Raw genomic sequence first — 23,019 nt, forward strand, 5'->3', positions numbered from 1 at the left:
TGTCACATAATAAATATCTTGATTTATTTTGTTGTTTTCTGTTTGTTTTTTGAAGGTGAAAAATTGACTCCATTCTCCTTATTCCTACCGGTCATATTTTTATAAATATCTGTAACTAACAGTTTCAAAGCACTCACAGCACTGGCTTGAAATAGGTTTAACTGTGCAAACAAAAAATACAAAGATAGTTTGGATTCTAGAAGCTGTATCGTTGTTTTAGAAAAGGATCAGACTCTTCAGAAATGTCTTCTTAAGGCCAGTTAAGAATTTTGAAAAAAATGTAGGCTCCAAGCTTCTCAGAAACAGATAATATGAAAAAATATAGGTGGTATATTAAATAATACTATATGTAGTGTAAGGTTAGGAATAAAAGCTAGTTAGCTGCAAGAGATGTTATATGAAGAAAAAAAGAAAAAAGTTTGTGGTGGACTAGTTCAGGAAAAACCCCCAAAAATTTCTAACAACATGTATATTTCATGACAGAATACTCTGTCCCAAAGCTCTGTTTCAAGTCAAGCAACAGGAATTAAAAATAATGTATTACTTGTTGTTACAGAGATGTGTTGAAGTGTTAAGTAATAATTGAAATACTAATAGAGGGTTTCCCTCTGGGCTGCACATCACTAGAGGCCTTTTTTCTCTTCTGAATATTAGTCTCACTAATTCCTCATGTGCTTTTTTTTTTTTTTTTAACTGCCTGATTCCAAGCACGTTACTGATACTTTGCTTTCAGTCTTTTCCTGACAATTCTTCTGTATTGCTCACTCTACTATCTTCTTTTTTTATATTTTCTTATGTCCATACTTCTTCCCAATAAGGACACTCCCATTAAACTTGATGTGAAAGGCAGAAGGAGTTGCTCTGCTCCTCTTAGAACTCCAACTCTCTGGGGAGCGGAAGTCTTTTTCCCATAGCTTTCCTTCAGATGTTTCTTGCACATATCACAGTAGATACCAAATCACTTCCATTCTCTCCTGAAAAGGGCCTAGATGGGGAGTAGACCTCTACTAACACCATACAAGAGAAGAGAATAATGTCTATTATGAGAGAAAATGAACCTCAATGTAAGAGGATCTCACGTTCATTCAAAATAACAGGATACCCGTCCATTTACTTGAAAAATCATTTTAACTCAAATTTGTAAATTTGTTTCTATATAACAACGGCAGGCATTAATTCTAATCCTTTGAGGAGACTGAAAATTTATCAGTTACTTAGATTATTGGTGTTTTAATGCAATACATGTCACAAAAGTTTATCTTTTCATTTCGTATTGTCCTCCATATTATGTCATGCTTCATCACATAATGTGCTGTCAACAGACATAGTAACAAAAGACAAGCTCATGTGGTGTGACAAGATGGGCAGAGGTCACTTTGATACTACATGATGTAGTTTTCCAGAATGTGTCAGCAATGCCGTATTCTTAACATTTTTAAGCTTTATGCTTTCACATAATTTTATATAGTTCAGATATCTCTTCACCCCAATTTTTGGTGATATGCTGTGTACCGTTTTGCTGTATTCTCCTGAGATGTCCAAAGTATTCAGACTTCTCATTTATAAGGCTCAAAGTGCAAAAGTCTCTCTAGTCATTTGAGACTCTTCATGAGAATCTTTAAATACTGGATACAGCAGAGTTTTCAGAGTTGGACTTGTTTCAACAGTATTTTGTATCGTTTTCTTCAAATATATGGAGTAATTTGCATTACTCTTATCTGTTGATTTCTAGCTTTTTTAGGCCCATCATCTATCCAAGAAGTAAAAATGAATTAATCTTAGGATCTGGCTATAGGCATTTTGATCACGTCACTGCCTTTTTGAAGATGCAGCTAATTAATTCCCTTCATTTTCTTATTACCCTGCAGTTCATCATTAATGTATCATGTGTTCTGTACCTATAGTGTTTCCATAAAATGAGAAGTTATCTTTTTGTGACAATTGAGCATATCTGAATTTAATAAATTAAACGTTTTAAAAGAAAAAGTCAGGTTTCTTTAAAGGAAGAATAGATACTAGGCAGTGGTTCAATTATGAGTCTAAATTCAATGGAAATCTTGATTGCTCTTCTGTTCCATGGAAATAGGAATGAGCTGGGTAGACACTTTCAAATGTTTCTTTTTATTCATTTGTAGTTACTGCTCTGTAGTCATGCTGCCAGAGAGGTACTTGAGAGAAAAGAAGGTAAAAAAAATCAAGAACCACCGCTCAAGAATATAGCCAAGGAGAAACATCTGTTTTCAGTTGTGCGATCATTACAAGAACGGGTTAATTCTGAGCTAGTTTTTCTTCTTCTAGTTACAATCTATGTCAAGTGAATAGATGAATTTGTCCCATTTTCACTTCTCATTACAAGGTTTGTCATGAAAAGTGAGTTATCACGGGATTTTATTGCCTGATATATTTGGTGAATTATGACAGTGTGCAGAGGACATTTAACCTCTTTCAATATTGTGTGGCTTGACTGACTGACTGTTCCTGGGTATGGAAGGTGGTACATGGGAACTCAGGGCATTATTTCTTTGCATACAAAGTCAAAGTTGACTCTTTTCAACAGACCAAGAAAAAAAAGTTAGATCACATTTAAGTGTTCATCATGGTCAGACGATGTTATCCCTGTGCATCAATCTTGCAAAGGAAAGAAAAACTAACATTGCCACCTGTAGATGCAGAAGTGCTTAGCAGAATTAAAACAATTGGCCTGTAAAAGCATTCCCTTTTACCTTGCCTGAGTTCTGACCTCCAAGATGTTGTTTCTTAAGATACGTTTAGTCTTTTGTGTTGAAAATGTTAACAAGCACAGAGGGCATTATTCCTTACAAGGAACATTGTCATTTGCTGGTTTTCTGATAAGGTTATATGTCGAGGGGACCATCACCTTCTACTTTTCTGTTATTACCAGGATATCTTCCCAGAACATTATCTAATTACAATAACTAGGAAAGAGGCAGCAGAAAGCAGATAGAATATTTTAGCAGGCTGTATATTTTGTTTTTCTCCTCTTACCGATCTGCAGCTAGGCTTACTATATTTAATATATAGGGAGTGCGGAAGGAAGGATTGATTTTACTTTATAGATGTTCAAGGAACACACATTTCCTTATGTCATACGTTACAGATATTGCCATATTACAGATAATCCCTTCTCTAAGATTATACTACTAATGATAATAACGGCCATTATGTTAATATTCTCAACTTAATATGTCTGTGAGTCATAAAGATCTATTACATGTTGCTAATAACCAAATTACAGGAGAGCCAGGAGTAGTACAGTCCCGATATAACTGAAGACAGAAGTGTAGTAGAAGCACACTACACCAGCCAGCACTGACAGAGGAGATCAGGCCATGTTGGCTCCCCAGTAAAACCACATCTGGCACTTTGTTACTTATGTAGAATCTACAAATACTTGCAGGATGGTCGGTAACATTATGTTAACTCAATTTTGCAAGTCCACATGAAAGACATGCATAACCTCCTTGTCTGTCTGAGGAACTGCAAAGGGGTTTCAGCTGCTACTCAAACACACACACGTGAAGTACAGGGTGAAGTAAATATATAGTCTAATATATATAATATATATATATATATACACATACATATATGCATATATAATGCAATTTTAATTAACAAATATAATGGAGACCTTGATCTAATCTAATACCAGGGAATGAACAGGGGACTTCAGTGCTGGAAACATGAAATACCATGAGGGATGAAGAACACAGGAAAGAACAGTCCCCGTGGTCTGTTCCCTGGCTCTGAGGACCACTGCTATGGCTCATGAAAATCAGGGTCTTTTAATCAAGTAGGACATAATCTGAAAAATTGACAGGTCCTTGCCATCAGCAGAACTGAGCTAATGTGCTGGAGAAATCCCGCAGGCACTAGGATTTTTTAAGGACTCTTTACTTTTGGATGAGTAGAAAATGGAAGAATATTTCCTTAAAGAATTACAGTTCCTTTGATGAGCTACTTAAAGGACGTCAAATGTGTATTTTGCTCTCACACAAATATTTATCAGTTTTTAATTGGAGAGAGTAAATTGAATGCTAAGCTACCTGAAGCTGCTCAGTGGAGGAGTCCCATTGGCTTTGCAGGGCTAAGCTCTGTTTTACCAAATAAAAATCGCCGAACAAAGGTCCACAAAGTGTGGTCAATCAATTTCATGAATATGATTGTTCCAAGGAGAACCACCAGTAATTAGTCATGCAGCCCTACCCAAGAAAGCACATCATAATATCTTTAATCAATTCTGAACAAGGGAATAGCACAGGCAGAAAGTTTACTGTGTTTTAATCAAAGGCCACAATCATCTAAATCTAACGTTATAAAGATACTATCAGTCACCAACAATACTGCCTGCCAATTTCGCACTGCATGGAGGTACAAACAAATTATGCATAAAGGCTATTAACATATTTATCAAGAAATGAGGTCTAAAACCAGATTTATGTCTAGCCGAAACATTATTCCTTACAATACAATCCATTAGCTGTGCATAAACATGTTCAAGCAATTTAGATAATGTGGGTAATGGTGGAACAGACGATATCACTACCCCAGGGTAAAATGATTCAGAGACTTGTGTCACTCAGAGCTTCATGTCCAGATGTAAACTGACTATTCATAATAACAGTTAATCATGGGAAAGCAGAAGGATGGGGGATGTCAATGAAAGGTGTTTTCTTATTCTGAAATCCAGATCCATCCATTCTCACCAAACAATCTTAATCCTACAGCTTAGTGAAAAATGTGTAGAAAAAGATGAGAGGTGCAAAATAACTTTATTTTGCTTCGTTTGATGTGGAACATTGCAACTTTTATTCCATAGCGCTTACTCAGGCAGCTAAACTTGATGAAGTTCTTGGAACTACACTAGTGGGTCAGCACTCACCAGCTTGAAGGAGGTGAGTTATGTTATTGATATAACTGAAGAATCGGGGTAACATGCTTGGACATCTGGAAGGATTAGATCTAAAGGCAGTAATAACAATATAATTGTATATTGATTTATGCTGCTATTTGTTGTTAATATTAGAATTGGTAAAATTCTTCTAAAAATGATTTTTTGAGGGAATCAGGAAGTTACACTTTCTTAAAGCAGTGTATCTACTTTGGAATCATCTGAGCACCTTTCAAGACAGCATACATGAACTGGTTTTAGGAAGATCTGTCAGACAGACTGCCATGTTTCTACAACAGTAACCTGTTGTCTTTATTTTTGTAGGGAAGGGTTTCCTAATCCAATTTTAAATTACCAAAATTGTAGTCCTTTTATGTGAATGCTTTTTGGATTTTATTTTTGATTTTGACCAATGACAGACTTAAGGAGTGGATCCTGGCCAGGATCAGCAGGAATAGTTAAAGATTGCCTGTATAAAAATTCATATGCTGTCTGTAGAAACCATGTCCCAGGGATAATTTTCATCAACATTCTTTGACTGCAGGAGGAGGAGGGTGTATGTGTGAAGCTGCACTAAATGTGTTTTATATTATATAGCTGACTGACTGCTGTCTCTCAGTGAATGTAAATTAGACTGCAAAAATTATAAATCAGGAACATTTTTTTAAATATAAAGTACAACTCCAAAGAACTGCTTAGAACTGATTTACTAGCAGTGATCAGGGAATAATACTAAATAATTTTTTGCCGTTGGGTCTTCATCAAGGGCCAGATTCAAGATTGCTTGGATTCAGGAAAAGAATATCTTCCACTCCTTCATCAGATATTTCATTGCACTTTGGTTTAGACCCCTGAAATTGTATATCTGCCATCAACCAGAGGTTTAGCATCTCAACAAAAGCCCTCAAACTTAGGGCCTTCCTTCTCACTTTTATGTTGTCCTGGCAAAGAAGCTGTATTTTGATTTGACTCTGATCTCAAACAGCTAAGTGGAGCATGCTTATTTTCACAAACACCATGCAAGGTTTGGGGGCGTTCTTCAGGAGTGTTGGCAGTGCATGTACCAGCAATATGAAATTGCACTGAAGCTCATCATCGAGCAGCCACATTTTAACCAGATTATTTAACTCAGTCATATAGGAAGAATTTGAAAAAGAATGGTGATGTAGTTTATTTTGGAAACTGCTCATATCCCAGACTTTGATGAATTCTGGCTTCTGTGTTGTCTTTCCAAAGTCAGAAAGTAATATATTTTCCCTGACTTCTTGGACAATCATATGCCAGACTCTAATGTTTATTGATCACCATTCCTTTATCACTTTCCATTGACCATTTGTGTCCGTAGTTATGCGTAAGGGCTATCGATTGGGTAGTAATTACCCTCTAATATAGGTCATCTAAGGTCACCTGTACAAACTTGCCCTTCTTGATTTTTTGTTAATTTAGTTTATTGGGATTTTGGTTTTCTCATTTTCATTCTCATTTTCAGTTTTGGAATTGATTTCCTCTTTTTTTGTACCTTTTTACATGCCATGCAATATTTAAGTTGTTTACGAGCTGTGAAGAACCTTCCACTTTATTAGTTTGAGGAATATTTATTTCCACTGTAACTATATGACTGTTTTCAAGAAAATGATATATACTTTTCTGGTAAAATCTAAAGTGGAAATAATTAGTGTAAAAAATGCAACATAGTCAGAAAGATTTTTTTTATTTGTTACTCTTTGGGACACTGGTAGACTGCAACTCAAATTGAATCTCCTTTCCAGAACGTGTAATGAATTTATGTGCTTGTAGAAGCAACTGGAGTGTGAGTAGGTAGGGTGGAAGTACATCTGAAAACATGGGTCAGAACTTTAATTCTGGTCTTATAGTCACAATAGCTGAGACAGCACGGGGAGTGGGAGTATTAATTTACTACTGAAGTGTGGGTCCACAATAAATTATTGTGCTCTGCAAGCAAATGATTAGAGAAGAAACTGTGAGATGGAGCTATTTTGTGTTACATTTGTCTGCTATGTCTGAAATTGAATCTTGAGTTGTTCCAGGGAGAGGTCATATCTTCCAATTCACTTTCACAGAATCTAACACACCAGGGATCCGATCCTCGCCGAGTCTGTCTTTGAGATGACACAACCACAGAAGTTGTGATAAACGGTAATAGAGTTTATGCAGTCATCAAATTGCAACAAATGTGGGTGACATTCAAGCAGACAATTTTGGAGGCAGTAAAGCTAATCAGATAGTATTTTGCTTTTTTATAGACTGCTGTGTTTAAGTTAATTTTCATGCCCACACATAAAAAGGACATTTGCATTTCATGGAACATACATATCTGAAACTTCACGCCAAACTGTTTGAATCCACCAAAACTGCTTGTTTGTTCGGTTTACATTTTTTTGGGGCTTAAAATACCTACTTTTTTTCTTGTATGGACTGTTTTTTCATCTAACTCTGTGCTATGAATATGTCCACTTCTGAAGCAAATGTCTCCTTCTCCAGGTTGTTTATAGCAAAAATATTGATGGCTTAATGAGTGGCTAAGCAGTTAGGACATGTTTGTGGGAACACTAACCCCATCTTTGCAAATTAGGAAGCACGCTTCTAAAATGATGCATTATAAAAGATACCTGCCTGTCACATAGTTACATAATTTTGTTAGCAAACATACTTTGACCTAGAATGCTATTAGTGTTGCAAAGTTTAAAAGTTTGCATAAAATGTATTGAAATTTTTTAGACACTTGTGTCTTTGTTATGTGTAAAATGAGTTTCAGATAGTGTTTCATTCATTTCGGGGTTTACAGACTCTGCATATACTGGATAAGCTGCTTCATCTTTGGAAGTCTGAAATTCCCCATGGCTGTTGTTCACGCTGACCCTTTACATTGGCTCATTATCCATACTTGACTTGGGTCAGGCAGACAGAAGCTGCTTTCCTCTTGTCAGTCCAACTTTGTTCTTTCTAATTTGTCCTTTAAAGCCATGGCATGTCTTTTGTGAATCTTTTGGACATGGCAAATCATATGAGAATATGTTTCCTGAGGAAGGCCAAAATTTATTGTCTTATAAAAGCTGTGAAAATCACTTCAGGTGTTTGCTAAGGCTACTAAGTACAAAACAAAGCAAAATGTATCATGATGCATTAGAGGTTCATATAGCTCAGTTATTCTAGCCCTAAGATTAAACTGTGCATTTGTTTTACCCCATGATTTTCCTGTCTTAAGATAGTTTTATCATCAAATAGCTATGCATGAGAAGCCACCTTCCTGATACCCTCTGAGGGTAACTATAGAGCCAGACATAGACAAATTATTCTAGCTGATAAAAAAACAACTAAACTCCCTTTGAAAAAGCACATTAACTTGAAACTTTGCCCACAGCTATATGTTTTCCAGCCCAGAACTGATGTTAGCCTTGCTATGGAAAGAAAGCACAGAATTAGTGTATGACCCTTTTCATTAACTATCTGAATATGCCTTGCCTGCTCTTACGTAACGGTCTCCTGTGAAAACAAACCAAACATGCCTATGGGATATTTTGCAGAAAACAAAATTATTTCTGGTGTTAAACACATGGGCCAGAGGTAACACATTGTTCAGTGTGGTGTGGTAGAATCAGAGTTTTCCATTTTGCCCAATAGTCAGATGCTGCTACTTAAGTTTTGTTTCAGGACTTGATGAGCCCCAATGGAAGTGGTAATAGTCTTCAAAAGAAAAAAGAAAAGCAGAAACTTTGGAAATTTAGATTAATAAAGGTAGAAAACAGGCATAGATGAATAAGTACAATGCTAACAGCTATTCAAGAGAAAAAAATGTCTTCTGTAAAATAAACCATATTTTGTTACACTGAAAATATCTTCCAGTTATAATGCTTATATACGCTGTCAGATGACATCCTGGCTGTAACAATTTCTGAAAGGAACTGAGAATCAGCCAGTGTGGCTGAGGTCAGCAGTTAGTTTCTTCTTTTAGGATTAAGAATGAGCTGCAAAGTGGAATGTGTCTCAGCTTTCTAACTGGTTTCAAAAAAACCAGCCTGCGACAGTGGCCAACTCTATGGACCTCTGCAAAATGCAGTTTCAATCAATTGTCCTTCATGAGTTAAATTATCTTACACTTGTCGTATAAAGAAAGCAGTTCTAAGACGCTTGAGGTGGGATTCATCCTGCTACACTTAAGAAAGTTAAAAATAAGTTTCTGAAGAAATTTGTTTTTTGAAGACCCTTTCTGTAATCGAGATTAAAACATTCAGAGAGCAATTCAACCACTCCAAAAGTAGAAATTTAAGGTAAGTCATTTACATGACACTCTTAAGTATAAAAGGAAGCTAGAGAATGAGTTGAGAATTGGTTCCTAACTTGCAGGTGGCTAGACCTGAGAGACGTTATTCAATTCATGATGTATTTTAAAAAAAAAATCACCCTCCTTCCACCCCAGATGAAATTGTCTCTTACTGCAGGTATGACATGGAGCCTTATTCCTTTTAGGAATTTCCATCAGACTATCATGATCACATTTTCAAACATCTAGATTTTACTTGGTAAGTATATATTCAACCTTAGCTGTGAGTTTCATACAGTTAACTGCTAGAGTCTGATAACACTTATGTAGCCAAAACTGCCATTGATTTCAAGCACTTCCAAAATTGATGCACCAGATCCTATATTGGGTCCACTAAGTTCTGCTCAGCTGAAATGCATATTGCATTTTGCCTGGTCTCTCACTATAATTCTTCTAGTTATGTTTACTGATGGAATAAGGACAGCTAGAGGACTCTTACCCGATCAGCTCATTCAGCAATATTAAGTGAACTTTGTTTTATGTTCAGACAGTTTAGCAATGATGCCTTTTATATGACTAATTTATGTCAAACATGTCAAGAGTGTTTTTTCAGATGTACTACATCCACTATGGCATCACCTACCTGCTGTTCAGTACACAGCTGCATACCTAAGTAAGCAAAGTATTAAACATATCTATCAGTCTTGAGGCATTCCTACTAAGAGAATTCATTAGAAGCAAAGACACAGCAGCAACCCAACGTACAAAATTTTTGAGAACTTGCTGCAATTTCATGCGTTTCAGGATCCCTTACTGCAATTTTATTTTATGGTACAATAACATATAATTTTTGCCCCACTCAGTTAAGGACAAGTGAAAACCTAGTGAGACTTTGTAATGTATTATGAAAAGAACAAGTACCAACTTATAAGATAACTGTCATACGACATTTATAATATTGCGATCATTGTCATGAAGTCCAGTGTGATATCCCAGTAGGGGTTACGACTCTCCTGTGAATTTTTATATTTGGACCATGGCTAGTTTTTTAGCCATAGTTAGTATTTGCAAGAACACCAAAGTGACCTAAATGCTTCAGCACCATTTGTAAAAAACCTGTCATACAAGATTCAGGCTCCCCCTGAGAAGTTTTTTCAAAGGGTAGTAGGTATTTAAAAGTATCTAAAAATGCATATGCAAGCTTAAAGATATTTTTTAAAATACATGATCATGTTAGGTGTTTAAATCAACTGAAATGCCTATCTCCCCCTCATCCACAATGGAAGGATCATTTCCATAACACCCAGGGAGCAGACACAGGGGACGAAGAGGAAGAACTTTATTCCTTTTTAGCTACTCCAATGCCTTCATAAAATACTGGAGGACTTTATTGTCATTGTAGTCCTAGGTACCAAAACATGTAATAAAACCATGCAATTGAAAACAGACTGAGGAATACTAGGTCAGTTTGTACTGCAATGCCTCTGAGACTTCCCTGATGTCTGAAGTACCACATCATTCTCCATCTGCTCTTCTAGCTACTTCTCTATTGAGCAAAGATTGGATAACTTCAGCAATGGCTTCAAATTATACCTCTGTTATTTTTATTTTTAGATCATTGTATTCAGTAAATATAGCACTAAAATAAGCTACTTCTCTTCAAAATCAAGTAAAATATTTCTCTTCAGTGTGGCTTTGACTGTTACAGTATTGAACAAAACACATGAATGTATATTATGTATTACATGCCACGACGAGTCCTCAAGGTGGGAAAGGTTTTGGATGCAAAAAGGTTTATCTGAGACAGATATTATCATGTGTTTGAAAGCCATTATTGATCTTAATTACCTAACAGATTCAAACACCAAATTAGAAATGCAATTCTTCATCTTAGACAGTGTATCAGGGAATGAGAAGTCCTTTTGGAGAGAATTCCAACTCCTTTTGAAGCAGTTTCTATATCATATTAAGTATTTTAAGTAATTTGCCATAGAAGCAAGAGTCACTACCCCATCCACAAAAATAAGAGTAGTTAAAAATTTCTATGTACTTTTCTTTCTCTCTAGGTCAATTTTTCTGAATCCAATGAAAGGTTAGTCTTGTCTGATTTCCCTTCGGAAATGGCATCAAGGTAGCTAAACTGTTAAGAAAACATTGTTTTCCTAAATTGAAAAAATTGTTTGAGGGTATGAGAAATTGAGAATGTTCCTTGAATATTTTGTCCCAGTTCTACATTTGGCTTTGAAAACTTACTTGGCTTTGAATACTGTGGTTTTTATGGGGTTCCAGAAGACCGTTATTTAGTCAGATAGGTATTTAAAACCAATATTGAATATTTGGCCAAGAAACATGTCAAAGAGGAACACAGCAAAGCTTGAAAAACAGTCAGACTATTTTACTGGTCCTATAGTTTTAGTTCTAGAGATGTTAGTCCAGCTGCTTTCAGCAAGAATATTTAAATACAAACTAGAAATTTAGTATGATCCCTTAAGTCCAAAGTATGATTAGAAATACTATTATCTCCCATCCTTTTCCTGTTCTGATAAACGTATCTGGAAAAAAGAAAAGGAGGTGGAAAAGAGCTTGGGTGAAACACTGAAAAGTTCTAGCAAAAAAATAAAAAGAAAAATATTTTCACTTTTAAGTCATACAAAATACTTGTTTGATGATAAATGATACTTCACACTTCTAGCCTTGTTGGAGGAGACTCATCAGGCTACATTTCCCATCATGATATTCACACTTCTAGCCTTGTTGGAGGAGACTCATCAGGCTACATTTCCCGTCATGATATTCACTGAGAAACACTAGAATTTCTTTTCTGTCTCTATAGCATAAAGCAAGTACAGCTTAGTTGTTCCTTTCCCAGACAGAAAAAAGACTCATATGAGGAATAGTCTGGAAATAATTTTCAAACTGGTCTATGACTCTGCTATTTAATTTAGAGAACTTGAGTTGCTAAGTGCATATGTAGGAAAGGTAAAACATTTTAATACAGTCGTAGATGACCAGAAAAATACAACCCCTGAAAGGAAAGAAGAAATAGGAAAGAAGTTATGATTTAGATGTGTTACGGTACTTCCTAGGGCTAGTACTGGCTAAATGCTACTCGTACATCACCCCTTGCTTTTGGCTGTATATGAAGTCAAAACAAGATACTGAAAGCTGAATTCATGAGGAGAAATCATAGCCCCACTGAAGGCAGTGAAAAGAGTCCCACTGGCTTAAATTGAACCTATATTTCACACCTATCATTTGCACAACGTGATAGGAAGTGTCTGTTCCAAATATTTCATAGGTTTAAAGTAGCACAGACAGCCTAGAAAAACAAGGGTGGACCTTATTCATAAAAATGGCAAAATTGTAGCTATGCAATGTTCTTAGAATTTTTTTTTTTCATGTATAGCTTTCTTATTAAAAATATAAAAATTATTTAGAATAGTGTTAGCAAGAGGTTAACCTCAGAAAGTCATTTAATATGAATATCATTATTAAAATCCCACTGCTTCAAATGATTTTTTCAGATTAATAAATCTGCTGAGATATAAAATTATCTGATTTATAACTATGTATTAATAGATCTGAAAAGTCAGTTATTATCTCCCTACTTAATGCTTAGATAGTTATATAATTTTATGCAGCTTCTAGAATAGGTTCAAAAGGAAGAGAAGCAAGAATTTTCTGGCTAACATTTCAATTAGATTTCCAGACAAGAGAATAACACTCAAGGTTACATTTTCTCTGATTAACGTAATCTGAAATAAGATATCATAGTGTTAGTAATTGGCATGGTAAATAGTTCCATTTACAAGAGTAATTTTTTGTTTAATGGAAATCCAGGAACTAGGTACATTGAAAATAATTTACAATACAAAGACTTTGTTTCAGCTGGATTCTTAGTCATTGTGATGCATATTCTGTGAATAAATAAACCAAAACAACCTATTCTCCATAAAAAAGCACAAAGTTACTAATCTTAAAGGTTGTACATCAAGTTAAATGCTTTGTGGATAATGACAAAATCTTGACCTGATGTTGGGCAGTGAGAACAAAACCACTAGCAGTGTATTCTTTTATTGGTGATGGATCATAGGGTTAGTAATTACTGTAGATGGAGTTGTCTTCATACAGCATGAAAATCAGGAGCACGCCTCTTACTGCTAGAAATCAATTGACACTAAGAAAGAACGAAAAAAGATCTGCTGTGCTGGTTAATTCACAATTTACAAAATTTGGCAACTGACTTTACTGAAGCCCTGAATTTATCCTATTCTTGACATAACCCTTTCTTTTAGACCTCATTTCCTTTAATGAAAATATTCTCATTCATTATCTGTCCTACTTTGCTCTAAAATATAATGCATTGGGAATACAACCTTTGTGTAGAAAATGAATTAATTCCATATGGGATTTCTATGTGAAAATTTATTAGATAAGCAGGAAGTGATTCTATAAACCATGACTGTGTTCTTTGCCAAAAATTATTTTCTCCCTTACCAACACCACTGAAGTTTCTCATCCAGTTCAAGACAAGTAAACACAGAGAGTATGTGGCTTTTTCATTCCATAGTCCATAAAGACTCAGGACATTCCTTGATGGAAAATGTCCTGGAATGTGATTTTTAAAATCTATCCCAACCCACACCCACACAAAGAAAGTTACTTTTAATTAAGGATTTTAATCTTCAAGAAAAAGCAAAAGCACAACACAGGGAAGAACAAAATGAACTCTAGATCTTATTACTGGAAGAAAAGTGCATCTGTATGATTATTCTAGTTAGCAAAATCAGCTGTGTAGCTAGCAGGAACTCACATTTAGCTGAGAGGCTGGCATCTGTCAATGATTGATTTAAAAAAAAAAAAATCTAGCTTTCACTTTACCTTGTGTCAGTTGCTTTTTTTGGTAACTGCACGATACTAGCACAGTTAGGAAAACATAAATCTCAGTGTTGAATGTTATAAACCTCCCTCACTTCCTGCATTTCTCTAGAGTCAAACTACATAGAAGCTTTTCTGTAGGTGTTAAGGCCAGGGACAACGCTGACTTTGCTTCTAATTCAAGATCCATTTTAGATCGATGAGCCAACAAAGATAGAACCCAGCTATTTGGGGTTCAGGCTCAACATCAGGTATTTAGTTGGAAACCTGCCCATGCACAATTCATTTTACATCTTACATTTTAAATCTACTGTACTTTACTACAGTATTAATAAAACCTAGTTTACACTAGAGAACAACTCTTTTCCAATCACTGCCCCTACTTGTTTCACCAGTATGGCTAGAGATATTTTTGTTCTATTTATATCACATCCTTTTTATATTCATGTTTTGCTGGGCTCCAAGATCACTGGAATATCAGAATATTGTTATTCTGGTTGCAGCAAGCATAGGGTGCCACATCTGAACCCCTAAGTCTGAGTTGTGATATAAAAGACTGTCTGGATGGTCGAGCCTGAAAAGTGCTGGTGAATGGAGTAAAATCCAGCTGGTGGCTGGTTGCAAGTGGTGTTCCCCAGGACTCAGTACTGGGCCAGGTCTGTTTAGTATCTGTATGAAAAATTTGGATGAAGGGATTGAGTGCATCCCCAGACAGTTTCCAGATAACACCAAGTTGTGCATGAGTGTTGATCTGTTTGAAGATAGGAAGGCTCTACGTGGGGATCTGGGCAGGCTGAACTGATGGCCTGAGGCCGATTGTGTGAGGTTGAACAAAGCTCAGTGTTGGGTCCTGCATTTGGATCACAACAACCCCCAGCAGGGCTACAGGCCTGGGGAGGAGTGGCTGGAGAGCTGCCAGTCAGAGAGGGACCTGGGGGGTGATTGACAGCCGGCTGAACAGGAGCCAGCAGTGTGCCCAGGGGGGCAAGGAGGGCAATGGCATCCTGGCTTGTGTCAGCACTGGCGTGGCCAGCAGGGACAGGGAAGGGATCTGAGCCCTGGGCTCGGCACTGGGGAGGCCGCCCCTCGATTCCTGTGTTCAGTGTTGGGCCCCTCACCCCAAAAAGGCCATTGAATGACTCGAGCGTGTCCAGAGAAGGGCAACGGAGCTGGGGCAGGGTCTGGAGCACAGGTCTGCTGGGGAGCGGCTGGGGGAACTGGAGGGGTTTAGTCTGGAGAAGAGGAGGCTGAGGGGAGACCTCATCACCCTCTACAGCTCCCTGCCAGGAGGGTGCAGAGAGCTGGGGATGAGTCTCTTTTCCCAAGTAACAAGTGATAGGACAAGAGGGAATGGCCTCAAGCTGCCCAGGGCAGGGTCAGGCTGGCTCTGAGGAAGGATTTCTGTGCAGAAGGGGCTGTTGGGCGTTGGAATGGGCTGCCCAGGGCAGGGGGGGAGTCCCCATCCCTGGAGAGGTTTAAGAGTCGGGTTGACATAACACTGAGAACAGTCAGTGTGTGGTTAATTGTTGGACTGGATGGTCTTCAAGGTGTTTTCCAACAATTATGGTTCTGTGATTCTGTGTTTTTATTTTACTTCACCACAGTCTAACAAAAAAATATTTAAATTAATCTTTTGAACGTTGTAATGTAATAATGAGTCTCATATCTGAAGCAGAATTTGGTCTGGAACAAATAAAAAATCTCAAAACTTTCATTCCTTTGTTCTCACATGTAACAGTCTTCAAAATACTCAGACTTCCCACCTTACTAGAGAAAAAGCAGCATTTAAAACTTCTAAAGGAGAATATTTGAAAAAATATTCTTTCTGACCTAGGACTAGATCATTAGTAACACATCTGGAAAATGCACAAGAAAACCAGTTATGACTATAATTTCACCTAGTTTTTCAATGCAGCAAAAGTTGTGTCATTTAAATAAAGCATTTACACTTCTCAACAGAGATTTAAAATCACTCCTAGCAAAATCAGAAAAAAATATATTAAATGGGTACTAATATTGCAGTTGGACAACAGGCTCCTGTTAATCTTTCCTAAAAAGCAGATGAAACATAATTCCTCACATAAAGCTAATTCTGTGGTTTCCTGGTTCCTGTGGGCTGTACTAGCAGATGGTATCAGCAGCATCCCTTCAGCTTTGGCTAAGAGTCAGCTTTTCATTTCAATTTGTCTCTTTTTAATTTCAACCATGGGCACTATATACAGTAACTGTTCAAGTTAGTCAAATAATTATTGCAAAATAGCATTTGTGGTGAAGTTTAATGTCTACCTACTGAATAACAACTTGCAGATAACTTTTTTTTTTTTTTTTTTTTCCTCTGCAGCCAGATACAGACAATTTGAACAAACTTTCTTCATAAGCTATACCAGTCAGATCCATGCAGAGTCATAGAGCATTCACCCTTCCTAACATTTGGTATCTCTTTGTTGTGATACTTTTCAAAAGCTTTTCCATATTTGTCATGGGCCCAACAGGCAATGCAAATATCCTTAGATCCTCGTCTGAGTTTGGGATTAAGGAAGAAAATTTTGGAGCTGTCATTGTATCTCCTCATTGATGGAGATGACTCTCCAGGAGATATATGTTTTCCTCCAACAACCTAACTTCCTAGAGCCTGGGCCTGTCCTGGAGACCAACCTGCCTGTCCTCAATAGCAGAAATCATACCTCTGTCAATGGTGGTGGTGAATCTGTGGGGCATGTTCCCTTTCCTAGCTTGCTTGCTGTTGAAGGACAAGCAGAGAAGTCAAAATGAATGAAATGGCATTTTCCTGGGCAGGTTTGCTTTCTTCATACAAAATCAGGATCATTGTCAGTAGCCACAACTTCTGCTTTTTATGGGTGATGGAAGAGTGAATCAGACAAGGGTAACAGAGGAGATTATCTTTCTTGGTTGTTAGATGGAAACCTCACTCTCTGCAACCCCACAAGTGGTAGGGATGTAATACTACAAGAAGACTGACTGTACACCAGTACAGGCATTATTAAAATGGAGTCATGTACGCTTAGCCAAAATTTGGAAAATCTAGCTAAAGAAGCGTTACGGATTTCTATAACAAGATTGCACAGGTAGATGGGCAGAATTAAGACTGCATAGAAAATACAATATATATATATATATTTATATATAAAAGTGAACATATGAGAATAACCATATTTTTAGTGGTAATTTTTTACACATGAATGTTCTTTGTACAATTCCTTGTATTATATATATAAAATTAAACATAATTGATGGTCAGAGACTGTTGGAAAAGGGACTGTAAACCTAGTGGGATACTTGAATATGAGCTATAACTTAAGGGTAATTTATAGCTTTTAATTTTAATATTGATCTCATATTGAGATCCTTAACCTTATTCTGCACTGACAGCATCCAATCTTATGTTTTAGTTTTACTGATGTGATCATGTTACATATGTTTTAAAAATTATTTTAATCTACAGATAATGACTATTTTTAGCAACTGAAAAGATCCATTACTTAAATATCAGATGCATGTTTTGCTTTCTGTAGAGGAAAAATGCTCATTTTAAAGGAAAAAGAAAATTCTAATTTTTGGCTTTTACTATTATTCATCAGAACAGTAACAGTGCATTAGTAAAATTCTGCCTTTAGTCTTATGATAAACATAATGCCATGCAAACCTTTTATCCTGATGTTATGAAAAGGATATCTTTTCTCAGTCAGTTTAAATTACAGTAAAGTGTTCAATGAGATTAAAATAACAGCATTTTCATTCCTAAAGTAACAGCATGAATTTAGTTCTGTGTGACTGTCTTTTCAAACATTCCCTAGGATACCCCTTAGGACCTTTTAGAAGATTGGTGCTCAGAAAAAAAAAAAAAAAAAAAAAATCCCACAACTTTCTTTTATTAATTTTAAAGTTCTTAGAAATGTAGCTCTGCCCTTGTCTTGATGACATTCATTAAATATTTACCAAATGTGTCCTTCCACATCATCTTAGTATGTAACTGATGAAACATTTAAAAGCTGTCAACAGTGGTATATTTATAAGTTTGACTGCAAAATCATTACATTGCCTATAAATGTCCCCATCATGCACTAAACCATTCCTGTGCAGGAAAGAAAAGAGAGAAGGTCCCTCTGGTGTTTTCTAAACATGTATTCTGGGTTGCTGAGTTAAATGTTTGATTTCACAAGTGCCAGGTTTCTTCTTCACCCACTGAAGTATTGGGGTGGTGCTGGGAAATACTGGATAGGAGAGTTTGCATTGATTACTGCACTTGCTTTAGAACTTTGATGGTAAGGGGCAGACAAAAGTATCTCAATGTTAACTCAAATATCACAATACTTAATATCTCCTTAATATTAAGGAATATAAGGACTATCTCCTTAATATTAAACAGTCTTTATCTGCTTTCCTGAACCAGAGCCATAGTTGCATCTGTGCACCTATTAGGAGGATAAAGAAGGACAATGCCCAGGTGATGGGCAGTGATCAGCTGTGGTGACGGATGCTCAATTTAAAGCAGGCAGGTAAAGCAGAATAAAAGGAATTAATAAGTGAGAGGATGAACCTAAGAAAGACTCAACAGCAAGAATAAATTTCCTAGTGCTAAAGTCTATTAGTATCTGAAATTTTCTGCTGTAGGAAATGATGCTCTATATTTTAACTCACTGCACACTAGATGGGTTAAGGTATTCATAAACAGACAATGGTAGGAGAAAAAAATCCTGTTCTTACAAGCAGAAAGACAACAAAATAACCTTAACAAGGCTTCCCAATTTTGTAATTTCCTTGATACTGTTTACATGACTTAGTGGCAGATACTGCAGAGCAGTCTGTCTGTCTGAGATTTTTAATAGGTTGTTTTAATAAGCCTTTCTTGTGATTTGTGTTTCTGATACGAACAGCAATTACCCAGCCAAGTAATGAGACTCTAATGAACATGTCTTTCCTAGATTACTTTAGAAGTTCATCAGAGAAGCTTGATAGCATTGTAAAACTAAAATTTGCTCTTTTTTCCTGTCAAGACACATCTGATTGTTCTACTAAGTACTTTCTACATGAGTAATTGAGAGTTGGTTTTTTTGGTTTTTTTTTTTTAATACATATATATATATATGTGTGTGTGTTTTGTGTGTGAACATGAAATATATATTATTTGTATTTACCTTTTTTTTTATTCTAGAATGATATAGAACAAAAAAATCAATTTGTTTCTGCACATAGTCTGATCCAAATCTGTGCATCAATATTTGTTTTCACCACAGATTTCATGTCAAAGTGCATCTCCTTGTGTACAGGGGAGAGCTTTTCAGTATTTAGTATTTCTGAAATTTTAAGTTTTTAGTATTTCTGAAAAAAAAAATAAATAGTTCAATGCAGTGCCATAAATGATGACACTATATAATGAAGAAAGGTAAAAGTAGGGTGATTTACCTCTGCTTGCAATAGGTATGTGCAATAAACCTGACTCACTAGACTACACATCAAGATTTCTGTACAATCAAGTCTTGTAGATCACATACCAAATAACTTAGAAGGATAAAAGGTTAGGGTGAATTTTTAAAGTAGTATACTGGCAAAAAAGTACAGTACAACACTTTTTTTTTTTTTTTTAACTGTTTTAGGCATTTATCTTACAGTGGTGTGAAACCCATTCTAGAAAGGCTTATTACTCTCTCTTAATAGACCAGGAACCTTGTAAGATTAATTCTGATGTTGAGGTCCCCATTAAAGGGACTAACATTTGATCAGAAGAATCCCACCACAAACTATACCTCATGAATGAAGTGTCTCAAAAATTTTCATGATCAGAAGTGTTAAACTATGAGAAAACAGCTTCTTTTATAGGGTAATTAATGCATGCTTTGGGTATGCAGCAAGCTCAGGATTTCAACTGCTCAAGGTTGACCTTTAGTCAGGCAACAAAACAATACTGTGAATTGTTTTACTGGAAAAAAATTTAAAAGCAACTTCAATAATTTTGATACGGTTTTATTTTTTGCCAAGTAATTTATTAATTTAATTATTTGTTTGTTTACTTTGGTATATATTTTGCTCTCACAATGTGTCCAAAAAAAGGGGGAGAAAGCAGAACAGAGTCGATACCATTAGTTTGAAATATTTTTTTCTTTATCGTATCTATGTGTTTCCCGAAAAGATTTCCTTTACAAGAAGTTACTTCATAGCAATGTGATCAGAATTTAACATGGCTTCAGTCATGTCAGCCACTCCTATTAAATGATGATCTGAAATCCAGGTGGGTGCATTCCTTGTTTGGGTATTTAAGTTCCAGTTTTAGGATTTAAAAGCTTTTAAAGTGTTGATTGTTAATGGTGGCTATGCTTTTAATGCCAAAAAGAAAAAAAAAAAAAATTCAAAAGCCAGGAATTTTTAGTTGTGTTTTCCTACAGGTAATCAGTAGAAATGTAGAAAAACAGATAATGGTATTTATGCTCTCACTGCTCAAATAATAATCACTGATACCTGTCTCAAACAAGATTCAGAGTAAAAATAGTTAATTGAATCAAGCTGCTTTGACTGAAGAGTAATATGAATAGCAACAGCAAAATCTCCTTTTATCCCAGAGTGAGACATGGGAAACAGAGTCCTAGCCCAAGGGCCCCAAAACTTTTCCTCCTGAACTCAGTTTCTTTCCTGTGATTTAGAAATTACACTCCCTGAATTCAAAGTATGTAATTGCTGAGATATACAATTCAGGAGCAAACCTTACTTTGCAAATTGATGGCTGGAGATTGCTGGTGTACAGTGACAAATGATGACTGCTCGGGATGTGTTTGCAAGTGGAGAAATAGAGGAAGGGCTACATGCATCAAACACTTAAATTGCATTGAATAATGTGACTAGTTGTAGTCAATAGTAAGTAGAAAACAGAAAAAGGCAGCAGTGGTTTACAGAGTAAAAAAGAATGGCACAATGTAAGTAAAAGAAGATCTGTAAGGTTTTGGAATGTATGTGCAGGGAGAAAAGTTAGAAGCGTTTGCGGAAGAATAAACAGCAGGAAAGATACAACATATGAGGTGAAAGGATGGTAACAACTATTAATTTTAATGAGAACTTACTCAGATAGTTATCTTCACAGCATGAAAGCAGTGGTCATTGAAATAGCATAGGCCAAACCTCTTAGATCAGTAAGTGGGGCTTATTAGCAAAGATGTAGTGCCAACAAATTAAATCTTGCAATAAAAGCTCATGTTTGAACTTGAAATGCACTCTTGGAACTAGATAACTTATGTAAGTACATCACCGACCATCTCCACCGATGAGTGAACATACTCAAACACCACCATAGTGCCAGACTGGCCAGTGATATCAGCAATTTAAAACTCAAGTGAACAGAAAATAAAATATAGAAGAAGGGAAATCATAAGAAAAAATATAGTTTTAACAGAGATATCTTTATATAATTGGATACATGCTCTCTTGAACAGCATATATTTTGACTTTTTTTATAAAAGGGGATCATTATTCTATTTTGATTTATTCTATTTGACAATATATTTTTCAGAGAGTTTTAAAAATAGTTGACAGACTTTTAGTGATCTTTTCCTTCTATATCTAACTTACATAGTAGCAGGCACATTATAAGTACTTAAAACAAACAAACAAACAAACAATTGTAATTTTACAAAATGAGACTTGAAACAGATCTTGTAATTCCCTGACAGTTTTGCTTTGCTCCATGGAAAACAAATGACAAGAAAAGTGATGCTGCTAGTGAACAGTGCTGCGGAGTGCTGAGCTAATGTAAATCCCTCATTTACGTAAAATAAAGGGTGAAGAGAGATTTAGTGAATTAACTCAAAAGTCATACATAAGAGAAAACAGGTTTCAGAATTGACCTAAGCAAGATAAATTGTGGCATTACTCACAGAATGCACACAGGGAAATGGATTATCTAAGAGAAAAGCAATAACAAGGATATTCTTATTGAATAAACTTTCTGTGTTCATCTCAGTATTTTTCCACTCAATGATGACAATAAAAAGAACAGGAAAGCTTATGCAGTAGACCTTTGAAAATGTCAGTGTCTTGTGTACACTTAGTACAGCATTTTCTTAATCTCACTTCTTCACTTTCTCTCATTCCTTGGGGTACCACGTTGTGTAAATTCTCACAGAAGGGACCATTCATTTACTTTGTGTGTACGATGACCCACACAGGGTAGAATACTCAGGCAAACTGTGCACCTGCACATCACTGTTAACTGTTGTGCTATACATTGTCAATAATCATAGCCATGCGAAAGCTTTGAAACAGAAGCCTTTTAATTTCGGATAAATTTTTTAGATGTTCTACTATTTGAATTGAGGCCCTTAGAATTTTCTCTGTGATGTTCCACATAAGTTGCTGAAAACCAGGATATACTTCTTTGGCTTTTGCTGCCTTCTGTAATTTCTGTATTTGTGTGACTGCCATGTTCAACTCACAGTTTATATCTGAACCACTGTTTTGTTTTATACAGCTGAATTAAACTGGATATGTCAAAGCTATACATTCCCACAATGTCTGTAAATGAACTGAGATGCATGACACTTACTACTGCAGTAAATCAACTAGATTAATGAGAGATTTCTTTTTACCTGGTGAACCCAAAAAATCTATCTCTTTGTTCACACTAGATTAATTTTACACTTTGCAAGTGGCCTATTCCTAATTTTACATTCTTCAAAGATTATGAATAATACCACACTGTAAATTTCCAACTCAGCTCTTCAATGGAATGCCCTCTGGGATTTTATTTTCAAGTTTATCTGCAGACTTGAAGAGCTATCTTCATCCAAATATGTACTCGTCTCCGGTTCTGCATATATCTATCCTTTGTCTTTGGATTCAAAGCAGATTTACATAGTGCGAAAAATCCCCACACAAATAAAACTCAGATCATGGGAGTGACTGTAGTCCAGGAGGCTTGAATCTTGTTGCCACTGTAGAAAACCAA

At 36.0% G+C, this 23,019-nt stretch overlaps 1 protein-coding gene across 2 annotated transcripts in view; it reads left to right on the forward strand.

The window, feature by feature from the left end:
* The window catches only part of RIT2 (Ras like without CAAX 2), a 175,637-nt gene that overhangs the window by 122,389 nt on the left and 30,229 nt on the right, over window positions 1–23,019 (forward strand). Inside the window, exon 5 of one of the 2 annotated variants that reach the window (XM_074932026.1) lies at window positions 4,664–4,673. The exons of the other annotated variant lie outside the window; for it this stretch is intronic. Coding sequence (XP_074788127.1) covers window positions 4,664–4,673 — 10 coding nt within the window. The remainder of the gene's footprint in view (window positions 1–4,663; window positions 4,674–23,019) is intronic. 2 annotated transcript variants of the gene reach the window in all.

The sequence above is a fragment of the Athene noctua genome, chromosome Z (assembly GCF_965140245.1).
Source record: "Athene noctua chromosome Z, bAthNoc1.hap1.1, whole genome shotgun sequence".
NCBI classification, from domain to species: domain Eukaryota; kingdom Metazoa; phylum Chordata; class Aves; order Strigiformes; family Strigidae; genus Athene; species Athene noctua.